The sequence below is a fragment of the Elephas maximus genome, chromosome 24, assembly GCF_024166365.1.
Source record: "Elephas maximus indicus isolate mEleMax1 chromosome 24, mEleMax1 primary haplotype, whole genome shotgun sequence".
NCBI lineage: Eukaryota > Metazoa > Chordata > Mammalia > Proboscidea > Elephantidae > Elephas > Elephas maximus.
In genome coordinates this window covers 8,540,640-8,567,185 of record NC_064842.1, presented here as the reverse complement: position 1 = coordinate 8,567,185, position 26,546 = coordinate 8,540,640, and the positions used below count along the sequence as shown (strand labels likewise).

Here is a 26,546-nt window from a genome sequence, read left to right as displayed (position 1 = left end):
AAGGATTTTTGGTCCCTGGGTTTTTTGTAGCTGCTTCTCTCAGGCCAGGAGAATGGGTTAGGAAAAGACAAAACAAACAAACAAACAAAAAACCAAGGAGCATTTTCACTCTCTGGCCCAGGAAATTCCAATGTGAATGAAGCCGCCTGGGAAGGGGAGGAGTGATCAGGTAGATAGAAGATAGTAGCACCCAGGATTATAGACAAAGTTACTTATCTTGCTTGGTGAGGGCTGTTTTATCTGAGATTCCCGAGGGGCAGGTAGCCTGTGTGCATTGGCTGGGTTGAAATTGTCCCCGGGGGTCAGGCCCGCGTCCTGTGCATGTGCTGTCTCAGAAGCCGTGGTCAGTTCCTCTGCTCCTGGTCCAAAGCCCAGCGCCATGGTTCCCCGGCTGGGATGCCGCACTCCTGGCTCCAAAACCAGTTGCTGCCTCCCAGTGACTTCTCCTCCTGTCAGCTGCATCACTGCGCTGCCTGCGTGCACTGGCTGGGCTTCCCCCGAGGTCACTTCAGGGGGTTAGGGCTGCGTCCAGTGTTTGCACCGTCTCAGGATGTGCTCAGCTCCCCTGTGCCCAGTCCAAAACCCGGCGCCAAGGTTTTGTGACTCGGACTCTGGCTCCAGGCTTCGGAAACAGTCGCTGCTTCCACGTGGTTGCTCGTTCGTTCTCTCATTAGCCCTGTTAGTGTGCAGCCTGCTTGCACTGGCTGAGTCTCTACGGAGGTTACCCCAGGGGGCTAGGGGTTAGGGCTGTGTCCTGTGCCTGCCCCGCTTCAGCAGGCCTCTATCAGCCCTGCCACTTGGCACCAGGGAACCGTGAGGGTTCAAGGCTGTGGAGTGGGTTGCGGGTTCTAGAAGCAGTCACTGGTTCAGGGCCCAGCTTTTTGCTCGCCTGTCACTCAGGTCAACTCTTTAGATCTGTGTTTGATGGTCAGGGTTCGTAGATTGTCATGTATGTGATTGATTCACTTGTTTTTCTGAGTCTTTGTTGCAAGAGTGATCTGAGGTAGCGTCTACCTAGTTAGCCATCTTGGCCCAGCCTCCTCTCACTGTAGTTTTGATTTGCATTTCTTTCTAAAGGCTAATGATCATATTTCCTCGTGTATCTGTTAGCTGCCTGAACGTTGTCTTTGGTGAAGAAACTGTTCATATCCTTTGCTCATTTTTTCATAGGGTTATCTGTCTTTTTGTCATTGAGGTTTTGCAGTATCTTATAGATTTTAGAGATCAGATGCTGATCAGATTTGTTGTAGCCAGAAATTCTTTCCCCGTCTGTAGGTTGTCTTTCTACTCTTTTGGTGAAGTCTTTGAATGAGCAAAAGTGTTTGATTTTTAGGAGCTCCCAGTTATCTAGTTTCTCTTCTGGTGTTTGTGCATTGTTAGTAATGCTTTGTATACTGTTTATGCCATGTATTAGGGCCCCTAGTGTTCCTATTTTTTCTTCCATGGTCTTTATCATTTTAGATAAAAAAATTTTTTAAATCCATTTTTTTTTTAAAGTTTAAATACTTAAAAGCTCTCCAGTTATTTACAAAAATGTATCAGAAAAATGATGCACAGTGTTTGATTAATGTTTCCCATTAGCAATATTGTACTATTCTCTGTGGTACCAAGCCTTTCAATAATTAAACACATAAGCCAGTAAACTGTTGGTAGTTCTTAATATTTAATGGTCATTTATCAAATTATAACTTGGCAGTAAAAACCACGTTTCTCAAAGACATTACATACAGATTAACAAATCAATCTTGATTCATTCATTTTGCCTTTCCATGTCTCCTGGTAGCTTGTTAAGAATCCATGATGTCAGTTTTTCTAGCTCAGCTTTGCTTAGGTCATGGTGAACGCCTGGGAAACTATGAAACTGTGTGCTCACTCCTAGTGACCTTAACACTGAGTTTGTCTCTTCACCCCAAGAATAAGGAACTAACTCATCTGCAGTTCCATGACACTGGAATAATTCAGGAAGCACACCGTCAGCTTTCTGAAGAGCCTAGACCAGAGGATATAAAAACAGAAAACTTTAAGTAGATTCTTTTTGAGAAAATCATTCTGGGAACACAGGGCAGAAATATTTCAATTCTACCAAAAGGCCAATAACTAAAGGGGAAAAGGGGGGCAGGGGCTGTAATCACGTAGGTTTTTTAATATGTAATATTTGTCCTTTATCCTTTTCATTTTGACACTTTGCTTGACGATACTCTTTATTCAGAGCATTTCCTCAACACTAATGGCCAGCTGGAATTAATCAATATGACTCATCTGGCCACGAATTCCCAGGAACGCTCTGTGCCTCAATTGTTATTGCTTAATTATGGATTTCGTTTTTAGTTTCAATGTGTGTATGTCTCACAGTTTCTTGTTTTGTTTTGTAAATTTGGTATTTACCTGGTAAACAGCAGATGTTTTATTCAGAAAACTGGACAGAGCAAATACTCCTGCCACGTCTTGATGATTTCTATATGCTAAATGCATTGCCATGCATCCTCCCATAGAAAATCCTCCTAAAGGAAACAAAAGTTTTAACTTACCAGAAAAAGCAGTGATAATGCAATGATAATTTAGAACACTGGCACAAATGGTTAAGCACTTGACTATCAACTGAAAGGTTGGAGGTTCGAACCCACCCAGAGGCACCTCAGAAGAAAGCCTGGCAATCCACTTCCAAAAGGTCACAGCCTCGAAAACCCTATGGAACAGTTTTACTTGGACACACATGACGTTGTCATGAGTCAGAATCAACTCAACGGCAACCGATACTGCAATCTATGTCTGTCTTCCATATATATTTTTTTAATGTTTGGAGACCTTTAAAGATATATGGTGCTAAAAACAACTTCGGTCCATTCTGGGCCTCAGAGAAAATGACTTGCTGTAAGTAAATGACCGTTCTACCCTTCTTACCACTGGTAAAGAGATTTGTGTTAAAAAGAGCTAGAACTGAACAAAGAAATGTTTGTCAAATAAAAAATGCTTATCATAATTCAAAATGTGAGCCCTAGTACAAGTGTTATTTATTTAAACTTCTAATGTCTACTTATGTTTTGTTTATACTTACAGTTCTCACACTGAAACCACAATTAATAACATGAGCTTTTTGTCTTACTTGCCAAGCTGTGAGCTCGAGTTTTTAAAAAATTTATTATATCTCTACTGTCTGCCACATAGTAAGTGCTTAGTGATGTTTGAATTAGGAAGGATCATCGAAAATTTGGTTGGCTATTTAAAGTATTTCTGGAACGCAGTATTATTTTGCAAACTGATTTACCATGGAGTAATAAAACTCAAAAATATATATCTCTATGTCCTTTTTAAAAATAGAGTTTGGAAAAAAAGATTGTTTATTCATTTGACAAACTTTTATCGCCTTTTCTGTGCCAAGCACCATGCTAGTCACTGAAGGTATGCAGATGAACACATGGGCCCTCCTGTTAAGGGGGAGTTTTGTAGGAAAACAGAATAAGGAGACAGGTGCACAGTGTGACATCTGAGCCGTGACCAGTGTGACTGACAAAATGGATTTTTAAGTTTACTTAATTTTAATTAGTTTAAATTGAAGCAGCCACAAGTGGCTACTGGCTACCATATTAGACAAAGGTCTACACTTTAAGATGCTCCAATGATTTAAAAAAGCTTCAGATTTGTAAACTGAGCAAAAAGAAAATTTATCTTTCATAAAATGATAATGCTGAAAATAAAACAAAGATCAAAAGATAAAATGTGAATAACAGAAATGATTAATAAGCAAAAATTTACATTAAAAATTATTTTAAAAGCAACCCTATCAAGAAAATTTTATACATTAAGTCCCCTGTGACTCGTTTTTTATAGATCAGGATCACCTTATCACCTATGTGGTTTCAGGGTCCCTGATGGTGCCAGCCTAACTCAGAAAAATGGAAAGATTTTCCCACGTTTGAAATGCCATTATGAACACACATAAAAGCATCCTGCAGACACTGAACCTCAAGTTCAATTTCTATAATTCACAGTAAAATGTGCTCATTGAAATCTTATTTTAAGATTTAATCTAAGTCCCTTACCCATTTATAATCTGGCGAGGTACTCTACAATGCATCACCTGCTGTCTTTGACAATCACCTTTACCATAAGACACTACTGTGAAAAGGGACTTGGTGTATTTTTTTCTTTTCTAAAAGAAAAAACTTTAACACAAGGAACTAGTTATTTAATTCAGTTTCCTGTCTAAGCATCTGTTATGGATTGCATTGTGTCCCCCCAAAATATCTGTCAACTTTGCTAGGCCATGATTCCCAGTACTGTGTCATCCGATGTGGTTTTCCTGTGTGATGTTAATGAGGTGGGTTTAGACAAGATTAGGCTGTATCTTGAGTGAATCTCTTTTGAGAGAGAAGTGAGCAGAGAGACAGAAGGGCCTCATACCACCAAGAAAGAAGCACCAGAAGCAGAGTGCATTATTTGGACCCAAGGTCCCTGCACTGAGAAGCTCCCAGACCAGGAGAAGATTGATGACAAAGACCCTCCTTCAAAGCCGACACAGTAGGAGCCTTTCCCTGGAGCTGACACCCTGAATTCAGACTTCTGGCTTCCTAAACTGCGAGAGAATAAATTTCTCTTTGTTACAGCCATCTACTTGTGGTATTTCTGTTATAGTAGCACTAGATAACTAAAACAGCACCTAAAATGTAATAAGAAATACACTGTTCAATAAGTAAACTACCAAATAGTAATTTCATTGTAGGTAATGATTATAATGTAATTTATAGTTGGTAAAGAAATATTAAAAATGTCAAGAGTTAACATTTCAACATACATTTAAGATTAACAAGCTAAATAAATTGTTAAAAAATAATGAATCTGGCTTTGTGAACTCTTTAAATAAAACAGAAACTATATATATATATATATATATATATATATATATAAAGCTATACTAAGAAAACTAAGAAAATGTACCTGAAAGTAAAATCCTAAGAAAAAAGCACAATTCAATTGAACAGGACTTTTAAAATCCTGGAAACCCTGGTGGTATAGTGGTTAAGTGCTACGGCTGCTAACCAAAGGGCCAGCAGTTCAAATCCGCCAGGCGCTCCTTGGGAACTCTATGGGGCAGTTCCAGTTTGTCCTGCAGGGTCGCTATGAGTCAGAGTTGACTCGACAGCACTGGGTTGGGTTTGGTTTTGGTTTTTAAAATCCTATTTTAAGATTTACTGGTTTCCTCTATCTTATCACAAACTTGGTAGCTTAAAATGATAGAAATTTATTCTCTCAGAGTTCTGGAGGCAGGAAGTACAGAATCAAGATATTGGCAGGGCCATGCTCCCTTTGAAGGCTCCAGGGAAGAGCCCTCCCTTGCGTCTCCCTAGCTTCTGGTGGCTCCCAGCCATTCTTGGGGTTCCTGAGCTTGTGGAAGCACCATTCTAATTTCTGCCTCTGTCTTCACAAGGCATCCTTCTCCACGTCTCTGCATCCTCATCTGCCTCTTATAAGGGCATTCTCATTGAATTTAGGGCCACCCTTAATCCAGTATGATCTCTTCTTCTTCTTTTTTTTTTTTTAATAATTTTTATTGGCTTTAAGTGAAAGTTTACAAATCAAGTCAGTCTCTCACACATAAACTTACATACACCTTACTATATACTCCCATTTACTCTCCCCCTAATGAGTCAGCTTGCTCCCTCCTTCCAGTCTCTCCTTTCGTGACCATTTTGCCAGTTTCTAACCCTCTCTACCCTCCCATCTCCCCTCCAGGCAGGAGATGCCAACACACTCTCAAGTGTCCACCTGATACAAGTAGCTCACTCTTCATCAGCATCTCTCTCCAACCCATTGTCCAGTCCCTTCCATGTCTGATGAGTTGTCTTCGGGAATGGTTCCTGTCCTGGGCCAACAGAAGGTTTGGGGACCATGACCGCCGGGATTCTTCTAGTCTCAGTCAGACCATTAAGTCTGGTCTTTTTATGAGAATTTGGGGTCTGCATCCCACTGTTCTCCTGCTCCCTCAGGGGTTCTCTGTTGTGCTCCCTGTCAGGGCAGTCATCGGTTGTGGCCGGGCACCAACTAGTTCTTCTGGTCTCAGGATGATGTAAGTCTCTAGTTCATGTGGCCCCTTCTGTCTCTTGGGCTCATAATTTATGATCTCTTCTTGATTCTTCCCTTCATTAGATCTGCAAAGATCGTATTTGCAAATAACGTCACGTTCTGAGGTTCTGGGTGGACATGACTTTTGGAGAGACACTATTAAACCCACTGTAGTAATAAAAGTCATTTCCCCCATATTGCAACAATTATTCCATTTAATTTATATACTATTATAATTATTCCTCAGACCTGGTTCAAACTGGTGAACTGGTGATAAACGTTCAAAAGATTTGAGCAGAGAGAAATCATGCCTAACATACTTGTTTGTATATTTTCTCTAATACAAAATGTATGGAACAAACAAAATATTGATTTTCTTCTATGAAAGGCTGTTCCAACAGCAGTCCCAAGTCTTGAAAGTTCTGGTAATTGTTGTTGAAGAAATATAAGTTGTTTAAAATATATATATGCTCAAAGAAAGTAAAGTATCGTTTCCAAGGTTTAGCCCCCCGAAGGCTTCAGAGGAGTCTTGTATAGGGTCAGGAAGAGGCAGCCAAGTAATTCTGGTGGTAGGCTTCATCTTGGGAATTCTAACTAATCATCTTACTTTTATTTTAAATTTTATTATAAAGTTAATATATTAATATGTACCTACTATGTCAAGTGTAGAAAATAGACACAGGCAAAGTAGGAAGAGTCATCTAAATGCTTTTAAAATGCATTTAACAGTTAAACTCACTGCACATGTACAATTTTATATGTTGTTTTTTCTTTCATGTAATACTTGAAAGTCTTTCCACAATATTACAAAAAAAATCATAATTATTTTTAATTCACTGAACTCATATTTATTGAGTGCCTTCTATGTATAAAAAATTTTTTTTTCTATGTATATATAATATTTAATGGCTATATAATATTCAGTTTTATTAACCAAAACAAAACAAAAAAACCCAAACCAAAGCCATTGCCGTTGAGTCAATTCTGACTCCTAGCGACCCTATAAGAAAGAGTAGAACTGCCCCACCGGGTTTCCAAGGAGCGGCTAGTGGATTTGAACTGCTGATCTATCCAGCTTAGAAGTCAACCTCTCAACCACTGCGCCACCAGAGTTCCACCAATTCTATTAACGGGCCATAATTCCCTTAACCATCACATTCAAGACGGACATGTAGGTCATTCCTGTGAATGACCCAAGTGCGGTTTCAGAAGCACGTGCTTCTCCCTGCTTCAAAATTCTGAGATCCTGCTCATTTTACCAAAATTCTGAAAACCTGTTCATATACTTTGTTGGGTTCTATACATCCTAGATCAAAGTTAAGCATATAGATTATATCAATATTTTCTCTTAACAACAAATTATTACCACCGCATTGGGTTTGGAGTGGCCAGAGGAAAAAAAAAGGGGATCCCATCACTGTAAAAAGTTCTTGACTAGGTCAAAGGTCCTGGATTCTAGTCCCAACTCTATTTTATATTTGCCAATAATTTCTGAATTTAGTTTCTTCATCTTTGAAATGAGAATAATAATTCTGTTTTTCTAGTACAAGGCTTGTGAGATATGGTATACGAAAGCAACTTGTATAAACACTATAAATGTAAAACACTAAAAACAATTTAAAAACTGCCAAGTGTAATATGTCTGTTAATTTTAGGAGTATTACTACCACTAAGCACAACAGTACACAAGTAAAAAATGATATACTTTTTTCCACTTCGATTTCTCCTGTTATACAGCCTACTAGAAGAAAACGAAGAGTTTGCTTGACTGGATTCCTTTCTTAAAAACAGATATTAACAGAGGGTCAATGTGCTGACGAGGAAATGTGTTTACACAGGCGGTCGCCGGGTTACGAATGAGATCTGTCCCTAAGTGTGTCTTTAAGTTGAATTTGTAGGCAAGTCAGAACAGGTGGATACGGTTCTTATTCAGCCTTTCAGCCGTACTTTAGCGCAGAAAGAGGCTCGAAGCCTTTTCAGTGATTTAAAAGCTGTACGTGCAGCAGGTGAAGGTGACTGGGATAAAGAGCTTGTCGCGAGCAGTGGGGGTTGGTGCAATCATGTCAAACTGAGGGTGAACTTACATAACATTAAAAGGCAAGTAGGACTTTCTTAACTTGGGGACAACCTGTAATATGCACACTGGACACTCACTGGTAACTTTTAATAAAACCGGAAGAAGACAGGATAACTAATGTTAGTATTTTTCTCAGAACACAGGATTTGAATCCTGGTTCTGCCAATGGCTATATTGCCAACTTTAAGAAAGTAATTTAAAAGTCACTATTTGATAGACTGTATTTCCCCTAAGTTTTTTTCCTACTTTCTTTAGAATCATATGTAATATATAAAAATAAATAAACTTCTTATGTTGATTTCTTAATGTTATTTCTCTGATATTCTTGAAGAATGAGGATTCACGAGTGTTTCCAAGGAACACACTTTCACTGAATATCTCCTACCAGATACTGGGAGAAGGAGTGAACCTTTTTCCAGTTCTTCCTACCTTAGTGAAAGTTTGTTATTTTTTTCCATTAAGAGAGCAATACATGCCCATTGCAGAAAACTTAGAAAGCATAGAATCTGTCTTCATAGCTAAACCTCCAGTTGACTCTAATATCCTTAAATATAATCTTACTCGTCCCTATATTCCCAAAATCCTATATACGTTATATTTAGCAGTTTTAGTCTTCCATCATTTTCCCTATCTATTGTATTTGCCTTCGTGGCAGTCTCCTGGACTTCAGGGTAGTCAACCCTCCACAATGTTGCAATATCATCCTTGTAAAATGTACCTCAATCATTTCATTCTCTGTGTGTAATTCAATGACCCTAGGGGCTGAAGTGCACAGCAAATTAATATTTTCTGGGATATTCTAATGTGCCCCTGCTTCCTTTCATGAATATGTTTCCCTTCTTGTTTACCAATTAAATTCTTACTCACTCTTTAAGACTCACTTTGAAGGTCACCTCTTTTAAGAGGCAGTTCCAGAAAGATTTTTCTCTCCTCACTGTTCACATTGCACTTAAACTTTTCACAAACATTTGGAGATCAAACTTAGCACCAGAAGTATCATTTTTGATCTGACCAAGCTGGGTAGGCTACAGAGATCACAGAATTGTTTCTAAAACTGAATTTAATGTAATAAAACACAACTAATCAAAATAAGGAAACCCTGGTGGCATAGTGGTTAAGTGCTATGGCTGCTAACCTAAAGGTTGAGAGTTCAAATCCACCAGGTGCTCCTTGGAAACCTTATGGGACAGTTCTACTCTGTCCTATAGGGTCACTAGGAGTCAGAATTGACTCAACAGCAATAGGTTTGGTTTTTTTAAAACGAAAATAAAACCACAGAAAAAGAATGAAAGAATGGCTCCCATCTACAACAAATATAGGGTAGTTTTTTTTTTTTTTTAACAAAGCTACATAGGCTGAAAATATCTCAGAGACAACAGTCCCATTACTTCCAATTGCCTGATAACAGAAATTTCATTATATATTAAACAAAATGAATAAAGATAACAATCTTATACCCATTATCACTACTTTTCCTTTTTAATCTTACAATTTTTATACTTTTTCTCCTATAACTGTTATTTTTTTAATACCCTAATCAAACTCCAAGAGCTCAGGTGGTGCAGTGGTTAAGTGCTCGGCTGCTAATTGAAATGTTGGTGGTTTGAATCCACCAGCCACTTGCTCCATGGGAGAAAGATGTGGCAGTCTGTTTCCCTAGAGATTTACAGCCTTGGAAACCCTACGGGGCAGTTCTACCCTGTCCTATAAGGTCGCTATGAGTTAGACTAGACCAATGGCAACGGGTTAATCAACCTTACCATGGGGTGTGTGTGTGTGTGTTTAATGAAACTGTCTGGAATCTCAATGCATTTTTCCTTTGATTTCCCCTTGCACATCTTCATTAAAATGTTACGAATAACACTTACATCTTTTTTAACAAGTTAACTTGCATTGTAATGGATGCTGTACAAAAGCATAAAAACCAGCAGAAAAATATTAAGTAGTAACTTTTGTTAAAAACATACGAGCAGTGGAGAAGAAAGGGGGAAGCACACCACGTACACCACTGAGAAGAAATAAAAAAAGTGGCTGGTGGGGAAGAAACAAAGAGCTACCTATGAGTCTCCAAGTGGTGGCGCTGGTCCAGCATAGCCTTTGCTTACTGATTTCTATCAAAATTTTTAAGACTCTAAGGAGTGTGCGGCAAAACTGGCATGCTAATGTAGCTGGTGGAAGTATCAATTGGCACACTATTTTTTGTGGCAGGAATTTGACCACATGTATCAAGAGCCTTAAGAATGTTCAGTTAAATGGAAGAATCATATTTTGGAATAAATTTGGATTCAAAATTCTTATTAGCTTTCTAATCTTAAGAAAATTAGTAGCCTCTCTAGTACTCAAAGATAAATAGGATGAAGTAACTGATGGATCTGGGGAAGGGAAACAGGTGGGGATGGGGCAAGAGGCAAGCGGAAAGTAGTTACAAGTCAATGTGATAACTTCTTGAATATATGCACATTAAGGGTACTAATTAGAGTATCTTCTACTCTTTTTTACTTATGAAGATTTTTTAATTTTATTTTAAAGTTATTTATCCCAATCTTGTTCTCTCTTTCTACTGCCATGACATTACTTCACATGTCATTACCTTCTATTAATAAATTCAGTAACTGGGTTCTCCATGCCTAACTTCTCCTCCCTTCACTTGACCTTTGCCAGATACATTTTCCTGAAGCACAGTTCTAATTAACTATATGACTCAAAGACATCCTTTAAAGATCTCTCCCCAGTTACCTACAGGATAAAGGATAAAAGGGGGACTAGAAAGAATATTCATTGAGAGCCTAGAATGGGCCACGTATTTTACAAGCACCATCTCCCAGTTATTTAGGTATTGTATTATTCCTCTCACCTCAGAGATGAGACAGCAAATACTCAGTGCAGGTCGTTAAGGAGCGGGCCAACTAGCAAGTGATAGGCTTAGATTTGACCCCGTTATGGTCACTGTATCACCAGGCTCTTCAGTCTCTTACCTTGGCTATGAAACAAGGCACTTTCCAATCAGACAAGCAGCTTTCTACCAAAGCCATGTTTGATGTCCAGACAAAAACAACCAGCACTACTTTTTCTACTTCTAAATTACTCTTTCTATCATTCCCTATGCCTAGACCCCTACATTGCAATAGTTACAATTTTAATAATTTGTGCATCTCAAATGCCACTGCCATTTTCCTAGGCACCCTTCTCTAATAACCCCAAATCCATATGGCCTCTTCTTCCTCTGAATTCTTACAGTACTTAATTACTTAATTCACCCACTCACTGATCAGGTCATGAAATTCATTATACATTTCCGGTACCATGGATTGTGATGTTTCCTGGAAAATAAAAATAAATAGAGCAACAGAAACTCTCATTCACTGCTGGTGAGAATGCAAAAGGGTGCAGCCACTTTGGAAGACAGTCTCACGGTTTCTTTCAAAGCTAAACATAAGCTTACCATACAATCCAGCAATTACACTCGTAACCGTCTACCTGAAGGAGTTGAAAACATGTCCACACAAAAATCTGCACACAAATGTTTATAGCAACTTTATCCTTTACTGTCAAAAATTTGAAGCAACCAAGCTATTTTTCGATAGGTGAATGGATAAACAAACTGTGGTATATCTATACGATGGAATAATTTTCAGTGATTAAAAAGTAATGAGCTATGAAGCCAGGAAAAGACACAAAAGAATCTTAAATGTGCACTGCTAAGTGAAAGAAGCCAGACTGAAAAGGCTACACAGTGTATGATTCCAACAATCTGACATTCTGGAACAGGGAAAACTTAGAGACAGTGAAAAGGTCAGTGGTTGGAAAGGGGATGGGAGAAAAGGGAGAGAGACGAATAGGTGAGGCACAGGACCTTTTTAGGGCAGTGAAACTATTCTGCATGAAAATGTAATGGTGGACACATGACATTAAGGATGTGTCAAAACTCATAGAACTGTACAACACAAAGAACGGACCTTAATGTAAAGTTAATAATAATGTATCAATATTCATTCATCAGTTGTAATACACATACCACACTAATGCAAGATGTTAGTAATAAGGGAAACTGTGCGTGTGTGTGTGTGTGTCTGTGTGTGTGTGGCAGGTAGGGGGTATATGGGAACTCTGTATTTTCTGTGCAATTTTTATGTAAGCCTAGAACTGCTCTAAAAAATAAAGTCTATTAAAAAAGAAAAAAGAAATGTACATGATTATACCACCTTAGGGCACTCATTGCAGGTTGGATGACATTCCAATTACCATTGTTAAGTACCTCATGGGCCCTTCCAGGTTGCAATTTGTGAGACAGATCCTGTTTTCCTTACCTGTGAGTGTCTTTGAGCATCTAACATACTGCCTAACATACACAAACACAAAAAACAAACCCGTTGCCGTTGAGTCGATTCCAACTCATAGTGACCCTACAGGACAGAGAAGAGCTGCCCTATTGGGTTTCCAAGGAGAGGCTTATGGATTCAAACTGCCAACCTTTTGGTCAGCAGCCGAGCTCTTAACCACTATGCCATCAGGGCTCTGCCTAACACACAGTGGGAACTTAAAAAAATATTGCTTAATGAGTGAAGGATGGAATCTATGACACAGGCATACATTTTGAATTCTATAACCAATAGGCTTCTAGAAGACAGCTCAGTCACCCTTGCAACAACTTACCCCCTGGAGTAAGTTAGGTGCCATGTTCCTGTACTCTTCCGACGATACCCATAATGCCCTACGTCTTATCTTTATTAAAGTTAAACATTGATGCCAAACATAGATGAGTTAAACACAGATACACAGAAAAGGAAAATATAGAGTTAATTATAGATAAGGAAACTGAAGCCCAGAAAAGGTGATGTTACGAGGCTGTGAGGTCATACTGCTTTTAACTAACAAAAGTGCAAGTTGGAGGAAGACAGGATAGAATGGATTCTACTCATTATACCAAGCTGCCGACATAACTCAGTGGAAGGAAGGTCAATGCTTCAGTAGACAGAGGAAGCTTACTAATTCATCCCAATCCTGTCCGTACGGGATTTTAACATGTATTTTAAGGTTTTTTTTTTTTAGAACTTGATAGTCAAATATGTTCTATACTGCCACACTCTACAGACCTGATCTCTCCCTTTGTATTTGAAATGTAAAGATTTTAATAGTTTATGTATTTGATAATTACAGAAAGAGAAAAGGGTATTAAGTAGAACAAAGAGTTTACATAAAGTCATGTTATGTTCCCCTTGGGAACGCGGATTGCCAAAGGCATGTTTATTCAAAGTTTTATAAATATCTTATTCCTGTGATACTAACTCTGAAGAGTTTTAATTTCAGAAATTTGATGGCATATTTTGACTATGTACTCTAATTTATTTTAATCATGGCAATGGTTATTTAAACATATATTCGTAAAACTTAAGCTAATTAAAATAAAATGTTTAAAAATTTAAAAGTATAATCTCTTCAAAGAAAATAAACAAGAAAGAAAATTTAAACTATCATGGAATTCTCCAAACGTGTTATGATTCAAAAAGAAAGTCAACTAAGGTTTCTTGAACTGTCTGTAATTGCAATAGTTCTGAAATGCTCAATATGTAACATTTATCTGAAACTATGAATGGCAGAAATGATATAGGAGTACTTTGAAATAATGTCCCAGGTAAAATTCAATGCGTAGAACTAGACAGAAGTGAAATAAACTACCGACGTTTAAGTCTCTTACCTATTAATATCCTGTTATTCTTGATGCCACTTTTTACTTCACCATCAATCAAATCTGCAAGCACCTGACACATTACATCAATTGATTCCAGGTGTTCTGGGCAGTCAATAGATATTTTAAACCTGTCAAACCACACATTGGAGAGTCCTCCGCTCATAGGCGTATATGGCCTGTTTAAAAAAAAAAAAAAGAAAACAAAATGAAAAAGGTTATGATGCTAAAAATGTATGCTTTAATTTCTGAGATTAATGTTTTGAATGAAGAATTTTAATTCCTTCCAAGTTTTATGAGTGAAAAAAATTTGCATAAAAAAAAAAAGCTTGTTGCTGTAGAGTGGGTTCCGGGTCATGGAGACCCCATGGTTCAGAGTAGGCCTGTGCTTCACATGGTTTTCAATGGTTGATTTTTCAGAAGTAGGTCATCAAGCCTTTCTTCCGAGGTGCCTCTAAGTGAACACAAACTTTCAACCTTTTGGTTAGCAGCTGAGCACATTACCAGTTTGTACCAACAGGGATCGCATTAACTCTCTCTTGCTTTTAGTTTCCATTAATATTTACCAATGTTAGTTCATCATCTTTACTTACTCTGTCATCTTCCAGGATTCATAAATGCTCTAGAAAACTGATATAAAAAGGGAAATTATATGTAATTATGTGCCTATGTAAAGAGCCCTGGTGGCGCAGTGGCTAAAACAATCGACTGCTTACCGAAAGGTCAGTGGTGGTTTGAAGATGCTTTCATAGAGGAAAATGCTTTCATAGCATAGGGGAGATGCTTTCATAGAGATTTACAGCCTTGGAAACTGTACGGGGTTGCTATGAGTTGGAACTGACTCCAAGGCAGTAGGTTTATCAGTTTTTTTTTTTTTTTTAATTTCTGCTTTAATTTCCTTAATCGTTTTTCTTTTAATGTGAAGATCAATGTTCAAGTATTGATAGCTAACTAATGTTTTTCTATCCAAAAAGAGCAATACCTAGAATGGAAAAGATTCACCAAAAATGCTTTTTAAAAGTGTTTAAAACTAAGTATGAAAGCTGAGCTGATAATTTAAGAGTTCTCTTGACTACCCTCAGGTAGAGCACCCTTATGATAGGAGTCTTTAGTTTTGTTTTTTAAAATCAAGAATTGAACTTTTTTTTTTTTACTTTCTTTTTACTCTTCTCAGGAATCTTGAATCAAGAGGGTTTAATGGGATGCAATGATCTTCAAAAGCTCACACCATATAGATATTTCATATTGTTTGTACCATTGGGGTGCAGGATGCTTTATAGAGGTTTTGAAACGGGTATCTTGTTGACCCTACAAGACTGGTCTTACAATATGCTTTATATTTAAGTACGAGGTGGCAGGATTAAAGTGTACTTTAACCTTTTATTGTATACTTATGCTCTAGTGCTCTAGGATGTCCTATCAGTCTATATATATGTTCATATATAAACGAACACATATCTATATATATGAAATTCCAAATATTCTGTTTTAACGAATTATAATGGAGTTAAGGGGTCCTGTGTTGGATTAGAGTCTATACTGCTAAAGGCAAATGAAAGTGGAATATGAGAACAAAGGTTTTGCAAAGATGAGGGGCAGGAGAGTTTACGAAAAGAAGCTGTTTGTCATTTGGGAAGCCCTGTTTCCTCCTCACGTGAGAGTGAAAAATAGGGCTCACGTTACACGCAGGAGTGAAGCAGAAAACGCACCCACTGCCAAAAGTACCCATCATCATTTGAAGGAAATCTACGCCAATGACAAATAACTTTTCCCTTTGATAACCACAGATGCATGACTCTTCCTAGCTCAATGGATCTACCACTTTCCCCATCTCAGATTTAGTTTACACTCTTACCCTCCAAAGTCAGTGAAGCATAAAATCTGGAGTTACATCAAAAAAGGGAGGGCGGGGCTGAAAAACACTACTAATTGATACTTCAGTGTGCTTTCCTGTATCTCCTCTGGTGAAAAATCAAACTAACTCAGCAAACCCGAGGAGCCAGAAATATCCAATTCTCATTCTCTCCCCTACTTATCAAGAAGACCTCACAGCCTATGGGATCTGCCCTTGGGAAGCATCCAATCTTTAGGTGATGAAGGGAATGGGGGTACTACAGCACCAGTTTTCTATATTGATCATAAAAAAAAATAGCACTCCAAAATTAACAGACATCCACCTTTGGAGCCTGGGAGTCAAAAGAGTTATACTTGGAAAGCTTCTCACAGAAGCTGAAAGAAATCTGAAAACAAGAAAGGTGCTCTTACTCCAATTTATCAAGAGCGTATATATAGGAAATTGTTTTTTATTTACTAAAATAGAACCATGTCATAAACATAAGCTTGAAACATGCTTTCTAAAATTTGAATATATATGACTACTCCTCTAAGTTTTGTTTAAGAAACTCTTCCTGATCCAAAGAATGTACACAGAGAATTCCAGAGTTTCTTCCAAGATTTTTGCTTTCATTTTTTATATCCAAATCTTCATTTATGTCTGCAATTTATTTATACACGGAGTGACGTAAGAGCTCAAATTCATTCTCCTCCCTATGAATATCCAATTGTGGTTGTACTATTTAAAAAACAAAACAAAACCTGAAGTATCCTTCTGTCACAAGGATGAAATGTCACATCTGCCATATATAACTTTATCGTTCTGCATTAGTCTTTCTCAACACAGGTTCTATGAGAGGATTAAACCCTAATCCTAAAGCGTACATGTGTCAATGAACTGATTTCTTTTCAGTACATCTCTGGCGTAGAGAATGGCACTAGTTCTGTATCATCCTTGGGAAACATCAAGAAAATTGGTCACTTAAATCATTTTTTGTGTGCTGTGATGCAGGTAACTGGCTCCAGTTGAGAAAGACTTTATTCTGTTCTATAGATCTAATTATATGTTCCCATCTTAGTGTCATATTGGCCCCATTACAGTGGCTTTATGGTATATTCTGAAGTTGAGTAAGGTAAATCCCCCACCTCCCACTCATTATCCCAATCTCTTCCTTCATATTTGTCCTGACTATTTTCAGACATCTGTTCTTCTTATTCAAGAAATTTATCACTTCTTAAATTTTAAAATAATTTCAAATAATTCTCCTTAAAAACCCTTTTGGGATTTTAATTAATATTGCATTGTTGTCTAAGAATTAACATTTTTACGACATAAACTTGAGAGGAAGGTAGATTTTTGGAGGCTAAGCTCTTTCCAGATCTGCTACGTTCTCATCCTCATGGAAAACTTCCCCTGCACCGGGGTCTCAACCGGTACAAAGAAGATCCAGTCCTGTACCAGGCCTCCTGGAGAACCTAAATTCTCCCTCTTTCCCATATGGCTTCTGACCCCAGCAGCTGCTTGGCTCAAGAGAGGCAGATAAATTGGAATCAGGAGGAAGAGAAGGCAGAAAGCATTCAAGCCTCCCACCTCCCAGAATCCCTTCTCAGGATTAACTCTCGAAAGTGTTTTGAAAATGGAAGCAGGTGCTTTCCCCACAGCATTAATGTCACTGTCAGACAAAATGAAATCCAAGACGGTATTCAACTTGTCACTAAAATCACAGTGAACTTCTGAATCGAAACTGAGTAACACAGCTCTTACTTTAAAGCTTCAATTAGACTGTAACATTTTTGAATTATGTCTACCTCCGTTTTCTTTTTATTCTGCTGTTTCTCTAAGTGTGTATTTGTCTGTCTAAGCACTTAAATACGGATGATATCATGGGCTAAAATATGAATCATTCTGGGCACTCAGCCATTAACAGAAAAAAAAGACATTCCCTTAACTTTATTTTTCTTTGACAATGCCTCAGTTAATTGGAGGTACGTGCTCCACAGGGCTAGAATCCCAGTGTAGGTATTTTACTAATATGGCAGTTGTTTATTCTCAATTCTCTAAGAAAATCAAAATTATGTTCAAAATGCATAATTGGTGAAATTTAATGAAACAAAGGATAATTTGGAACTTTTTTCTTTTATCTATATCACTTCACTTATAAAGAAATAGAATTAAGAATGCATAACTCTCCTAGAATGTTAGAATAATCTTTAAATAAAGTAAAAAAAAAGAAAGAAAGTGTTTTTTAAAACAGCAAACACCTGGCGCATACGTTTCACTCATTCACCTTTCCTCTAATAAATCACCGTATTAGCTGGCATAGAACAGATCGGACATTACCACAACAAACAGACATGCTTGGCAAAGAACATCACGTGGATCCTAAATCAACCAACCAGTCACATATTGGTGGAGTATTCAGCTGGAATGAAATGTCCATGGTAAAATAAAATAAATAAAGAATTGACATTCAGCTGTTTTGATCTGTGTTCTCTAAAAGTCATTCGTAACCTTTAGGATACACAACGTGGAATCGGTCTCCGTCTTCATCCTCATTCCATCCTACTTCCCGCACCATTCACTACGTTTCAGTCAGACTCACCTCCTTCTTTCCTCCAACAGGACACACTCATTATTGCTTCAGGGGCTTACCATTTGGTATTCCCTCTGCTTGGAATGCTCTTTATCCCATTACTGCATGGTGGGCTCCCACTGATCCCTTAGGTCTCAGGCCAACTGTTACCCCCCAGTGAGAAATTCCTTGACTCTCCCGTTTAAAGCGTAACTACCTTTGACCATGTAATGCACACACATATTATCCCATTGCCCTAACTGTCTTAATAACATTCATCACTATTTGAAATTATTATATTCCATTTCCCTTTTATTTTCTGTATTTATGTGAGCTCTCTGACAGCAAGGACTTTATCTTTTCCACGTTATCCCCAGTGCCTAGAACAAAGCCTGACATATAGTAGATATTCAATAAATACTTGTTGAATGATGAATGTCAATAATTATTTGTGTCACCTGGGATTAATCTGTGCCAGCAGGAAATAACAAAGACTAAAATTATTTTATTTAGCACTGAATATCTTTTTAATTCTTGTAAAATCCATATTGTGATTTCTAGAAGAATTGAGGGTCAAATGTTTCTTCTGTTGCTTTAAATAAAATGTTTCTGAGAAACCACGTTTTTACATACTAAATGTGCTATTTAAAATACTTACCGAAGAAGTAAACTATTTCCCACGATAGTTATTTTTAGTAAAGATCTCTATTAGCTCACTTGTAGTACAGCCCTATTGGTACTGGGAGAGGTATTTCCTAATAACTTGCTTCAGATAGAAATCTGAAGTGATAAAGTAAAAAGCCTGTTGTTCACTGCAACTACATGAAAAAGAAAAAAAAAAAACAGCATGTCCGTCTTAGACTGCATGTTTAATAAAAAACACGAACATGCACTTTATGGGAGAAAAATAGTGAATAAAAAAGTACAGACATTACACAAATCTTACTACTTTCAGGATGTTTCGAAACACTAAGAAAAACTATATCATTATATAAATTATAAATGCCTTGTTAAAAATTGTTACTTTTTTTAAATGGAAATTCTAGTAGTAAACTCAAAACAAGAAAAGTCTAGTAGTAAATCCAAAACAAGAAAATCTCCAATTGTCTTTACAGAAAATACCATTAAATACATCATAGAAATAAAATTCTTTATTGAGTACTTCAAATATAGTGCACAAATTAACAAAATAAAAAAATGAAGCAGTATTTTCCACTTAAATGAGCGCAGTGAGCAAACTGCTGTATTTTACTTAACATGCACCTAGCATAGCTGATTAAAAATATCTATTAAATATTAAATATAGTTGAGGAAAAGGAATACCGTATAGCCAAAACAGTAATTCATAACTTAATAAAAACATACTGATATGCTATAATAGGCCATGAATGAGAAAATATAATAGGCTGTTGTTCTCCTCTTAAGGTCTTAAAAATATACATTACTGTTGAAAGCAAAGGCTGTTAACAACGGTGGAATTTTCAATGTATGTGGATGAAATACAAATGAAGACTATAACACAAAATGGGGGAGTAAGGAACCTATATGGTTGTAAGCATTCTGTCTTTTAATTAAAGCGGAAGAAAAATAATGCTAAGTAGAAAGTGAAAGGTTTGATGCGTATATTGTAATCACGAGGGGAACTAGGAGAAAAAAAGAATAAATTAAAACAGAATATTCAAAATATTCAAATAATCTCAAAGAAGGCAGAAAAGGAGGATGGGGGGGAGAAAAAAACAATAACAACACCAACAGTGATCTAAACTCAAACATATAAATACAAAGAAAATCAAACTCACTGCTGCTGAGTCAATTCCAACTCACAGCAACCCCGCAGGACAGTGTAGTGCTGCCTCTTAGGGTTTCCAAGGCTGTAAATCTTTACGGAAGCCTACTGCCACATCTTCTTCCTACGGAGTGGCTGGTGTGTTAGAACCATTAACCTTTCAGTTAGCAGCCGTTTTCTGACACTTTGCATTATAACAACTTTGAAAAAATTCTCAGGTGGCACTTCCAACATTCTGGGCCCCACATAGGGCCACAGCTGGGCCAGGGGCACCCTCCACGGGCCACCCTGAATTATATACCAGAGGCCCTGGCAACGACAGTGCCACGCAAGGGATGGTGGTCATCGGCTGAGGGATGCCTTCGCCTGTGATGGCAGTGATGTCTCAGTCTAGCCACGGAGGGCTGGCCGCAAAGGTGGGAAGATGAAAGGTCACGGGCGAGCAACAGGAGGGTGGGAGAGGGCCCAAAGATGCTAGGGAGGTGGCAAAGGGGGGAGAGAAAAAGGGCCACGTGGGGCTGTGGGGCTGGGGTAGACAGGACAAGTGGCGTCCCTGCCCAGGGTGGTGGGTGGGGGGTGGCGGGTGGCAGTGGGCAACACCCAACCACCGTGGACTTCGTGGTGGTGGGGAAAGCATGGTGGGGAAGGGGGGCCTGCTGTGCCACACGCATCACAAGATGCACCAGGGGCACCCGAAGGGCGTCGAACAAACAGGAGGACACTGGTATCAAAGACGGGGTACAGCCCCCAACTCTTGTGTAATGCCAATTTCATGTAATGGCCCTGTCTTTGGAACCTAACCATGCCAATGAGCGAGGAGGAGGAATACACCAAATAATAGAGCTTAAAGATACATGAAGAGAGAACTGATGAACTAAAGGAAGAAATATGACAATCTATAACCATAGTAGGAGAACTTAATACTTATCCTTCAGTAACGGGGCAGTTCTACCCTGTCCTGTAGGGTTGCTGTGAGTCGGTATGGACTCGATGGCACTGGGGTTTTTTTTTTTTTGAACTGATAGAACTTAGAAAATTTGATTACTACCCTCAACCACCTTGAACTAGCTGATATTTATAGAATACTAAACACAAAAAAAGGAGTCCTGGTGGTGCAGTGGTTAAGCACTTGGCTGCTAACTGAAAGGTTGGTGGTTTAAGCCCACCATATGCTCTGCAGGAGAAAGGTGTGACAGTTTGTTTCTGTAAAGATTTATAGCCTTGGAAACCGTATAGGGCAGTTCTCTGTCCTACAGGGTTGCTATGAGTTGGAATCGATGTGATGGCAAAGGGTTTGTTTTGCATTTTGTTTTTTTTGTTATACACAAAAATGCACATGAAAGAGTCACCAAGGTAGACCATACGCTAGGTTGTAAAACAAGTTCTAATATGTATCAAAAGACTGAAATAACACAATATTTTCTCTGACAATGATGGAATGAAATTAGAAATCAACAGCAATAAGCTATCTAGAATAACTCCGAATATTTCAAATTTAAACAACATACTTCTAAATAACTGATGGTAGAAGTTACAGTCTCTCCTTGAATCTGAGCAATCTTCTGACCAGAGAGGAAATAACACTGTGTAACTCCCAAGGCTACACTTAAAAGGCAATAGAGCTTCCTCCTGGTTCTCTTTAAGACATCTACTATTGAAACCCAGCCTCCATGCAATCAGGAAGCCCAAGACATGGCACGGTCAAGTCTCATGTAAGTGTTCCAGTCAAAAATCAAACTAAGGCCCTATCTAGTTTCTAGCATTAACTACCAGACATGTGAGTATCACTACCAGACAGATGCTTCCTGTCCCTACCAGTTGTCAGGAGTCGCCCCAGACTTCAAGTTTTCCCAGCAGAGGTCCAGACACTGTAGAGTCATTACGGTTCCCTTGCTGAATTCCTGTCCCATAGAATTTGTGACCATAATAAACTGTTGTTTGGGGTGGTTTGTTACACAGGAATAACAATATTAGCATGAGGGAATTTAGAAAATATTTTGATATGAATGAGAAAAAAATTACAAAAGAGCAAATCAGTGGGATTTACCTAAAGCAATGCTTAGAATGGAATTTATAACCTAAAATGTAAGTAGAGGGAAGGAAATGATAAAGAGTAAAAATAAATGAAATAGAAAACAGACAAATAAAAAAGTGAAATGACAATGTCAAAAGTCAGTTCTATGAAAAGACTGATCAAACCTTGGCAACAAAAAAATTAAAAAAGGGGAAGAAAACATGAATTATTAATATCCACAATGAAATAAAGGACATCAACATAAATCCTAAAAACACTGAAAGGAAATATCATGAACGACTTTATGGCAATAAATCTGAAAAATTATATAAAAGATACAAATTCTGTGAGAACACAAACATTCAAAACTGATACACACTCACAAACTGAAAATCGGAATAATCCTGATTCTGGTAAAGAAATTGAATTTACTCAAAAAAATCCAGGTCCAAACAATTTCATTAGCGAATTTTATCAATGATTGCAAAAAGAAAATAATATCAACAAACTTTCCAAAAAACACAGGGAACACTTCCTAACACACTTGAAGATGCCAACATAACCTTCAGGCTGGTGTACAAAAACTTGACAGAGGCATAACCGGAAAAAAAAAAAAAAGAAAATTACAAACCAATATCCCCCAGGAACACATACTCTCAAACTCTATTTGAGAGCCTTCAAAAATATTATTAAATACAAGGGGTCTAACTAAAAAAAAAAAAGCTTTTTTTTTTTTTTTTTAATAAATATGTAGCTGTAGTAGGGAGCCCTAGTGACGCAGTGGTTAAGAGCTCCAGCTGCGAACCAAAAGGTCTACAGTTCGAATCCACCAGCTACTCCCTGGAAACCCTGTGGGGCAGCTCTACTCTGATGTATACGGTCACTATAAGTTGGAATCAACTTGATGGCAACGAGTTTTTTTCGGCTTTTTAGTTACAGCAGAAATCTAAAACAAACACTAATACTGATCTTTACATGGTTTAAATTGAGTGATAATCATCTCCCCCAATTTAAAGCTTCAGTGGAAACATTTGTAGTGGCAACAGGGGTACAAGGATTCACCTAAGGGGAGGTATGTGGCAGAGAGTTTACGTATTGCGTTGGCTGCTACAACTCCAATGTTAACAGCCAATGTTTAATTAAAACATAAATCTGAAGAGAAAAAAAAAAAAACTTAGAAGTTAAAATCTCAAACAAAATTGTCTCAAGCATATAACAGAAGACATTTTAAAGTTATGTCCTGCAAAAATGTTTTTAAAAATCCATTTCAAATTAGCCTGTATTTTTCAATGTAATAGTTCTAAAACGCTGATGCAGAATGGCTTCATGAGAAGTTTCTAGTTTCAAAGATTCCTGGACCACACAAAAGATTCTATTTCAGTATTCAGAGGTGGAACCAAAATTCTGGGTCCCCCCACCCCCCAAACATGCCAGTATATTTGGATATGAAGGCTTGGTAGACACTTGGAATCAACCTGTATCAGAAGTGGCACTCACTAAAATATAGACTCCTGGGCTTAATCTCAGACCCACTCAATTAAATCTGTGGGCCTATGACCCAAGAAACTGCATTTAATACATTAGCCAGGTGATTCTTACTGTGCACAGTATATTTGAAAACAATTGCCTTCCAGTTTAAAACTTCAATTTTCTAATAAGCTGTAAAATTTAAAGTCCTTCTAATTGGATGCTACTCCATGAAACATCCTGCCAGTATGTTAAATGTAAAACGCCAGACAAAACACATTGTATGTTCTCTAAAACCCTTCTTTTAGATTCCCCAACTTCTCCCCGTCTCTGCTGTGTGAATCTCCCTTAAATTGAGCTGCTACGTTCCCACTACAAGTCCCAGTGGAGGCTTCTGTGATTGCCAGATCTGTGGATCTCAACTTTGGCTGCACAGTAGAATCAGCAACGAAGCTTTAAAAAATGCCTTGGCTACACTCCAAACCAATTAAATCAAACTCTCTTGGAGTGGCAATCAGGTTGGATTGTCAGATAAAATTCAGAAAACCCAATTCAATTTTAATTTCAGACAAACAACAAATACTTTTTTAGTATAAGTCATTACCAAGTCTACACTCATCTGTCAGTTTGTCATTCTGTGGTGGCTTCCAGGTGTGTGATGCTGGAAGCTATGGCACTGGTATTTCAAAGACCAGTAAGGTCACCCACGGTGGACAGGTTTTAGCAGAGTTTCCAGGCTAAGACAGACTAGGAAGAAGGGTCTGGTGGTCTATTTGTGAAAAATTGGCCAGTGAAAACCTTACGAATAGCAGCAAAACACTGTCTGACACAGTGCCAGAAGTTGAGGGCCTGACATTGGAAGGCACTCAAAAGAAAATTGTGGAAGAGTGCCTCTTCAAAGTAGAGTCGACCTTAATGACGTGGATGGAATAAAGCTTTTGGGACCTTCATTTATTGATGTGGCATGATTCAAAATGAGAACAGCTGCAAATATCCATTAATAATGGGAACATGAAATGTACAAAGTATGAATCTAGGAAAATTGGAAGTTGTCAAAAATGACACGGAACGCCTATCAATACCCTAGGCATTAGTGAGCTGAAATGGACTGAAATTGGTCATTTTGAATCGACAATCATGTGGTCTACTATGCCAGGAATGACAAATTGAAGAGGAATGGCATCACATTCATCGTCAAACAAAATCTCAAGATCTATTCTAAAGCACTACGCAGTCAGTAATAGGATAACACCCATACGCCTACAAGGAAGACCAGTTAATATGACTGTTACTCAAATTTACCCACGAACCACTAATGACAAAGATAAAGACTTTTACCAAGTTCTGCAGTCTGAAGTTGATCGAGCATGCAATCAAGATGCATTGATAATACTGATGATTGGAATGCAAAAGTTGGAAACAAAGATGGATCAGTAGTTGGAAAATATGGCATTGGTGACAGAAATGACACCAAAGATCATGTGACAGAATTTTACAAGACCAGTGACTTATTCATTGCAAGTACCTTTGTTCAACAGCATAGACGGCACTATACAGGTGGACCTCAACAGATAGAATATATCAAATTGACTACATCTGTGGAACGAGACGATGAAGAGGCTCTGTATCGCCAGTCAGACAAGTTCTGGAATGACAGCAAGGACATTATATATGAAGAAAGCAAAAGGTTATTCAAAAGACAGCAAAGAAAGAAATTACCAACATGGATGTGAGAAGAGAAAACTTGCTCTTGAATGCAGAGTAGCTAAAACGAATGGAAGAAATGATGCGGTAAAATAGCTGAACAGAAGATTTCAAAGGGCAGCTTGAGAAGACAAAGTAAAGTATTATAATGAAATGTGCAAAGACCCGGAGTTAGAAACTGAGAAGGGAATAACATACTCTGCTTTTCTCAAGCTGAAAGAACTGAAGAAATATTTAAGGCTCGAGTGGCAAGACTGATGGATTCTATGGGCAAAATATTGAACAACGCAGGAAGCTTCAAAAGATGAAAGGAGTACACAGTCACTGCACCAAAAAGAATTGGTTGACATTCAACCATTTCAGGAAGCAGCATATGATTAGGAACCAACGGTCCTGAAGGAAGAAGTCCAAGCTGGACTAAAGGCATTGGTGAAAAAAAAGGCTCGAGGAATTGACAGAATACCAATTGACATGTTTCAGCAAACCGATGCAACACAAGAAGTGCTCACTCATTTGTACTAAGAAATTTGGACAGCCACCTGGCCAATCAACTGGAAGAGATCCATATTTGTGCCCATTCCTATGAAAGGTGATTTGACAGAATGTGGAAATTATTGAACAATATTATTATCACATGCAAGTAATATTTTGCTGAAGATAATTCAAAAATGACTGCAGCAGTACCTCAAGAAGGAACCACTAGAAATTCAAACCAGATTCAGAAGAGGACGTGGAACAAGAAATATCATTACTGATGTCAGATTGATCTTGGCTGAAAGCAGAAAATACCAGAAAGATGTTAACCTGTATTTTATTGACTATGCAAAGGCATCTGACTGCGTGGATTGTTACGAATTATGGATAACAATGCAAAAAATGGCAATTCCAGAACACTTAACTGTGCTCATGAGGAACCTGTACATAGACCAAGAGGTAGTTGTTTCAACAGAACAAGGTGATACTGCGTGGTTTAAAATCAGGGAAGGTGTGTGTCAGGGTTGTATCCTTTCACCATACTTATTCAATCTGTATGCTGAGCAAACAATCCAAGGAAGTGGACTGTACGGAGAAGAACAGGAGGAAGACTTATCAACAACCTGCGATATGCAGATGACACAACTTTGCTGAAAGTGAAGAGGACTTGCATCACTTACTTATGAAGATCAAAGCCTTCTGTATGGGTTACATGTCAACATAAAGAAAATAAAAATCCTCACAGCTGGACCAATAAGCAATATCATGATAAAAAGAGAAAAGATTGAAGCTGCCAAGGATTTCATTTTACTTGGATCCACAGTCAACATCTACTGAAGCAGCAGTCAAGAAATCAAACTATATATTGAACT

At 38.0% G+C, this 26,546-nt stretch overlaps 1 protein-coding gene across 1 annotated transcript in view; it reads right to left on the bottom strand.

Annotated features, from left to right (window-relative positions):
- Positions 1-1,644: 1,644 nt before the first annotated feature.
- LYPLAL1 (lysophospholipase like 1) overlaps positions 1,645-26,546 on the bottom strand; it is a 39,098-nt gene continuing 14,196 nt past the window's right edge. Inside the window, exons 3-5 of the mRNA XM_049868215.1 lie at positions 13,833-14,002; positions 2,386-2,501; positions 1,645-1,990 (exon numbers count right to left, since the gene is read on the bottom strand). Coding sequence (XP_049724172.1) covers positions 1,751-1,990; positions 2,386-2,501; positions 13,833-14,002 — 526 coding nt within the window. The 3' untranslated portion in view covers positions 1,645-1,750. The remainder of the gene's footprint in view (positions 1,991-2,385; positions 2,502-13,832; positions 14,003-26,546) is intronic.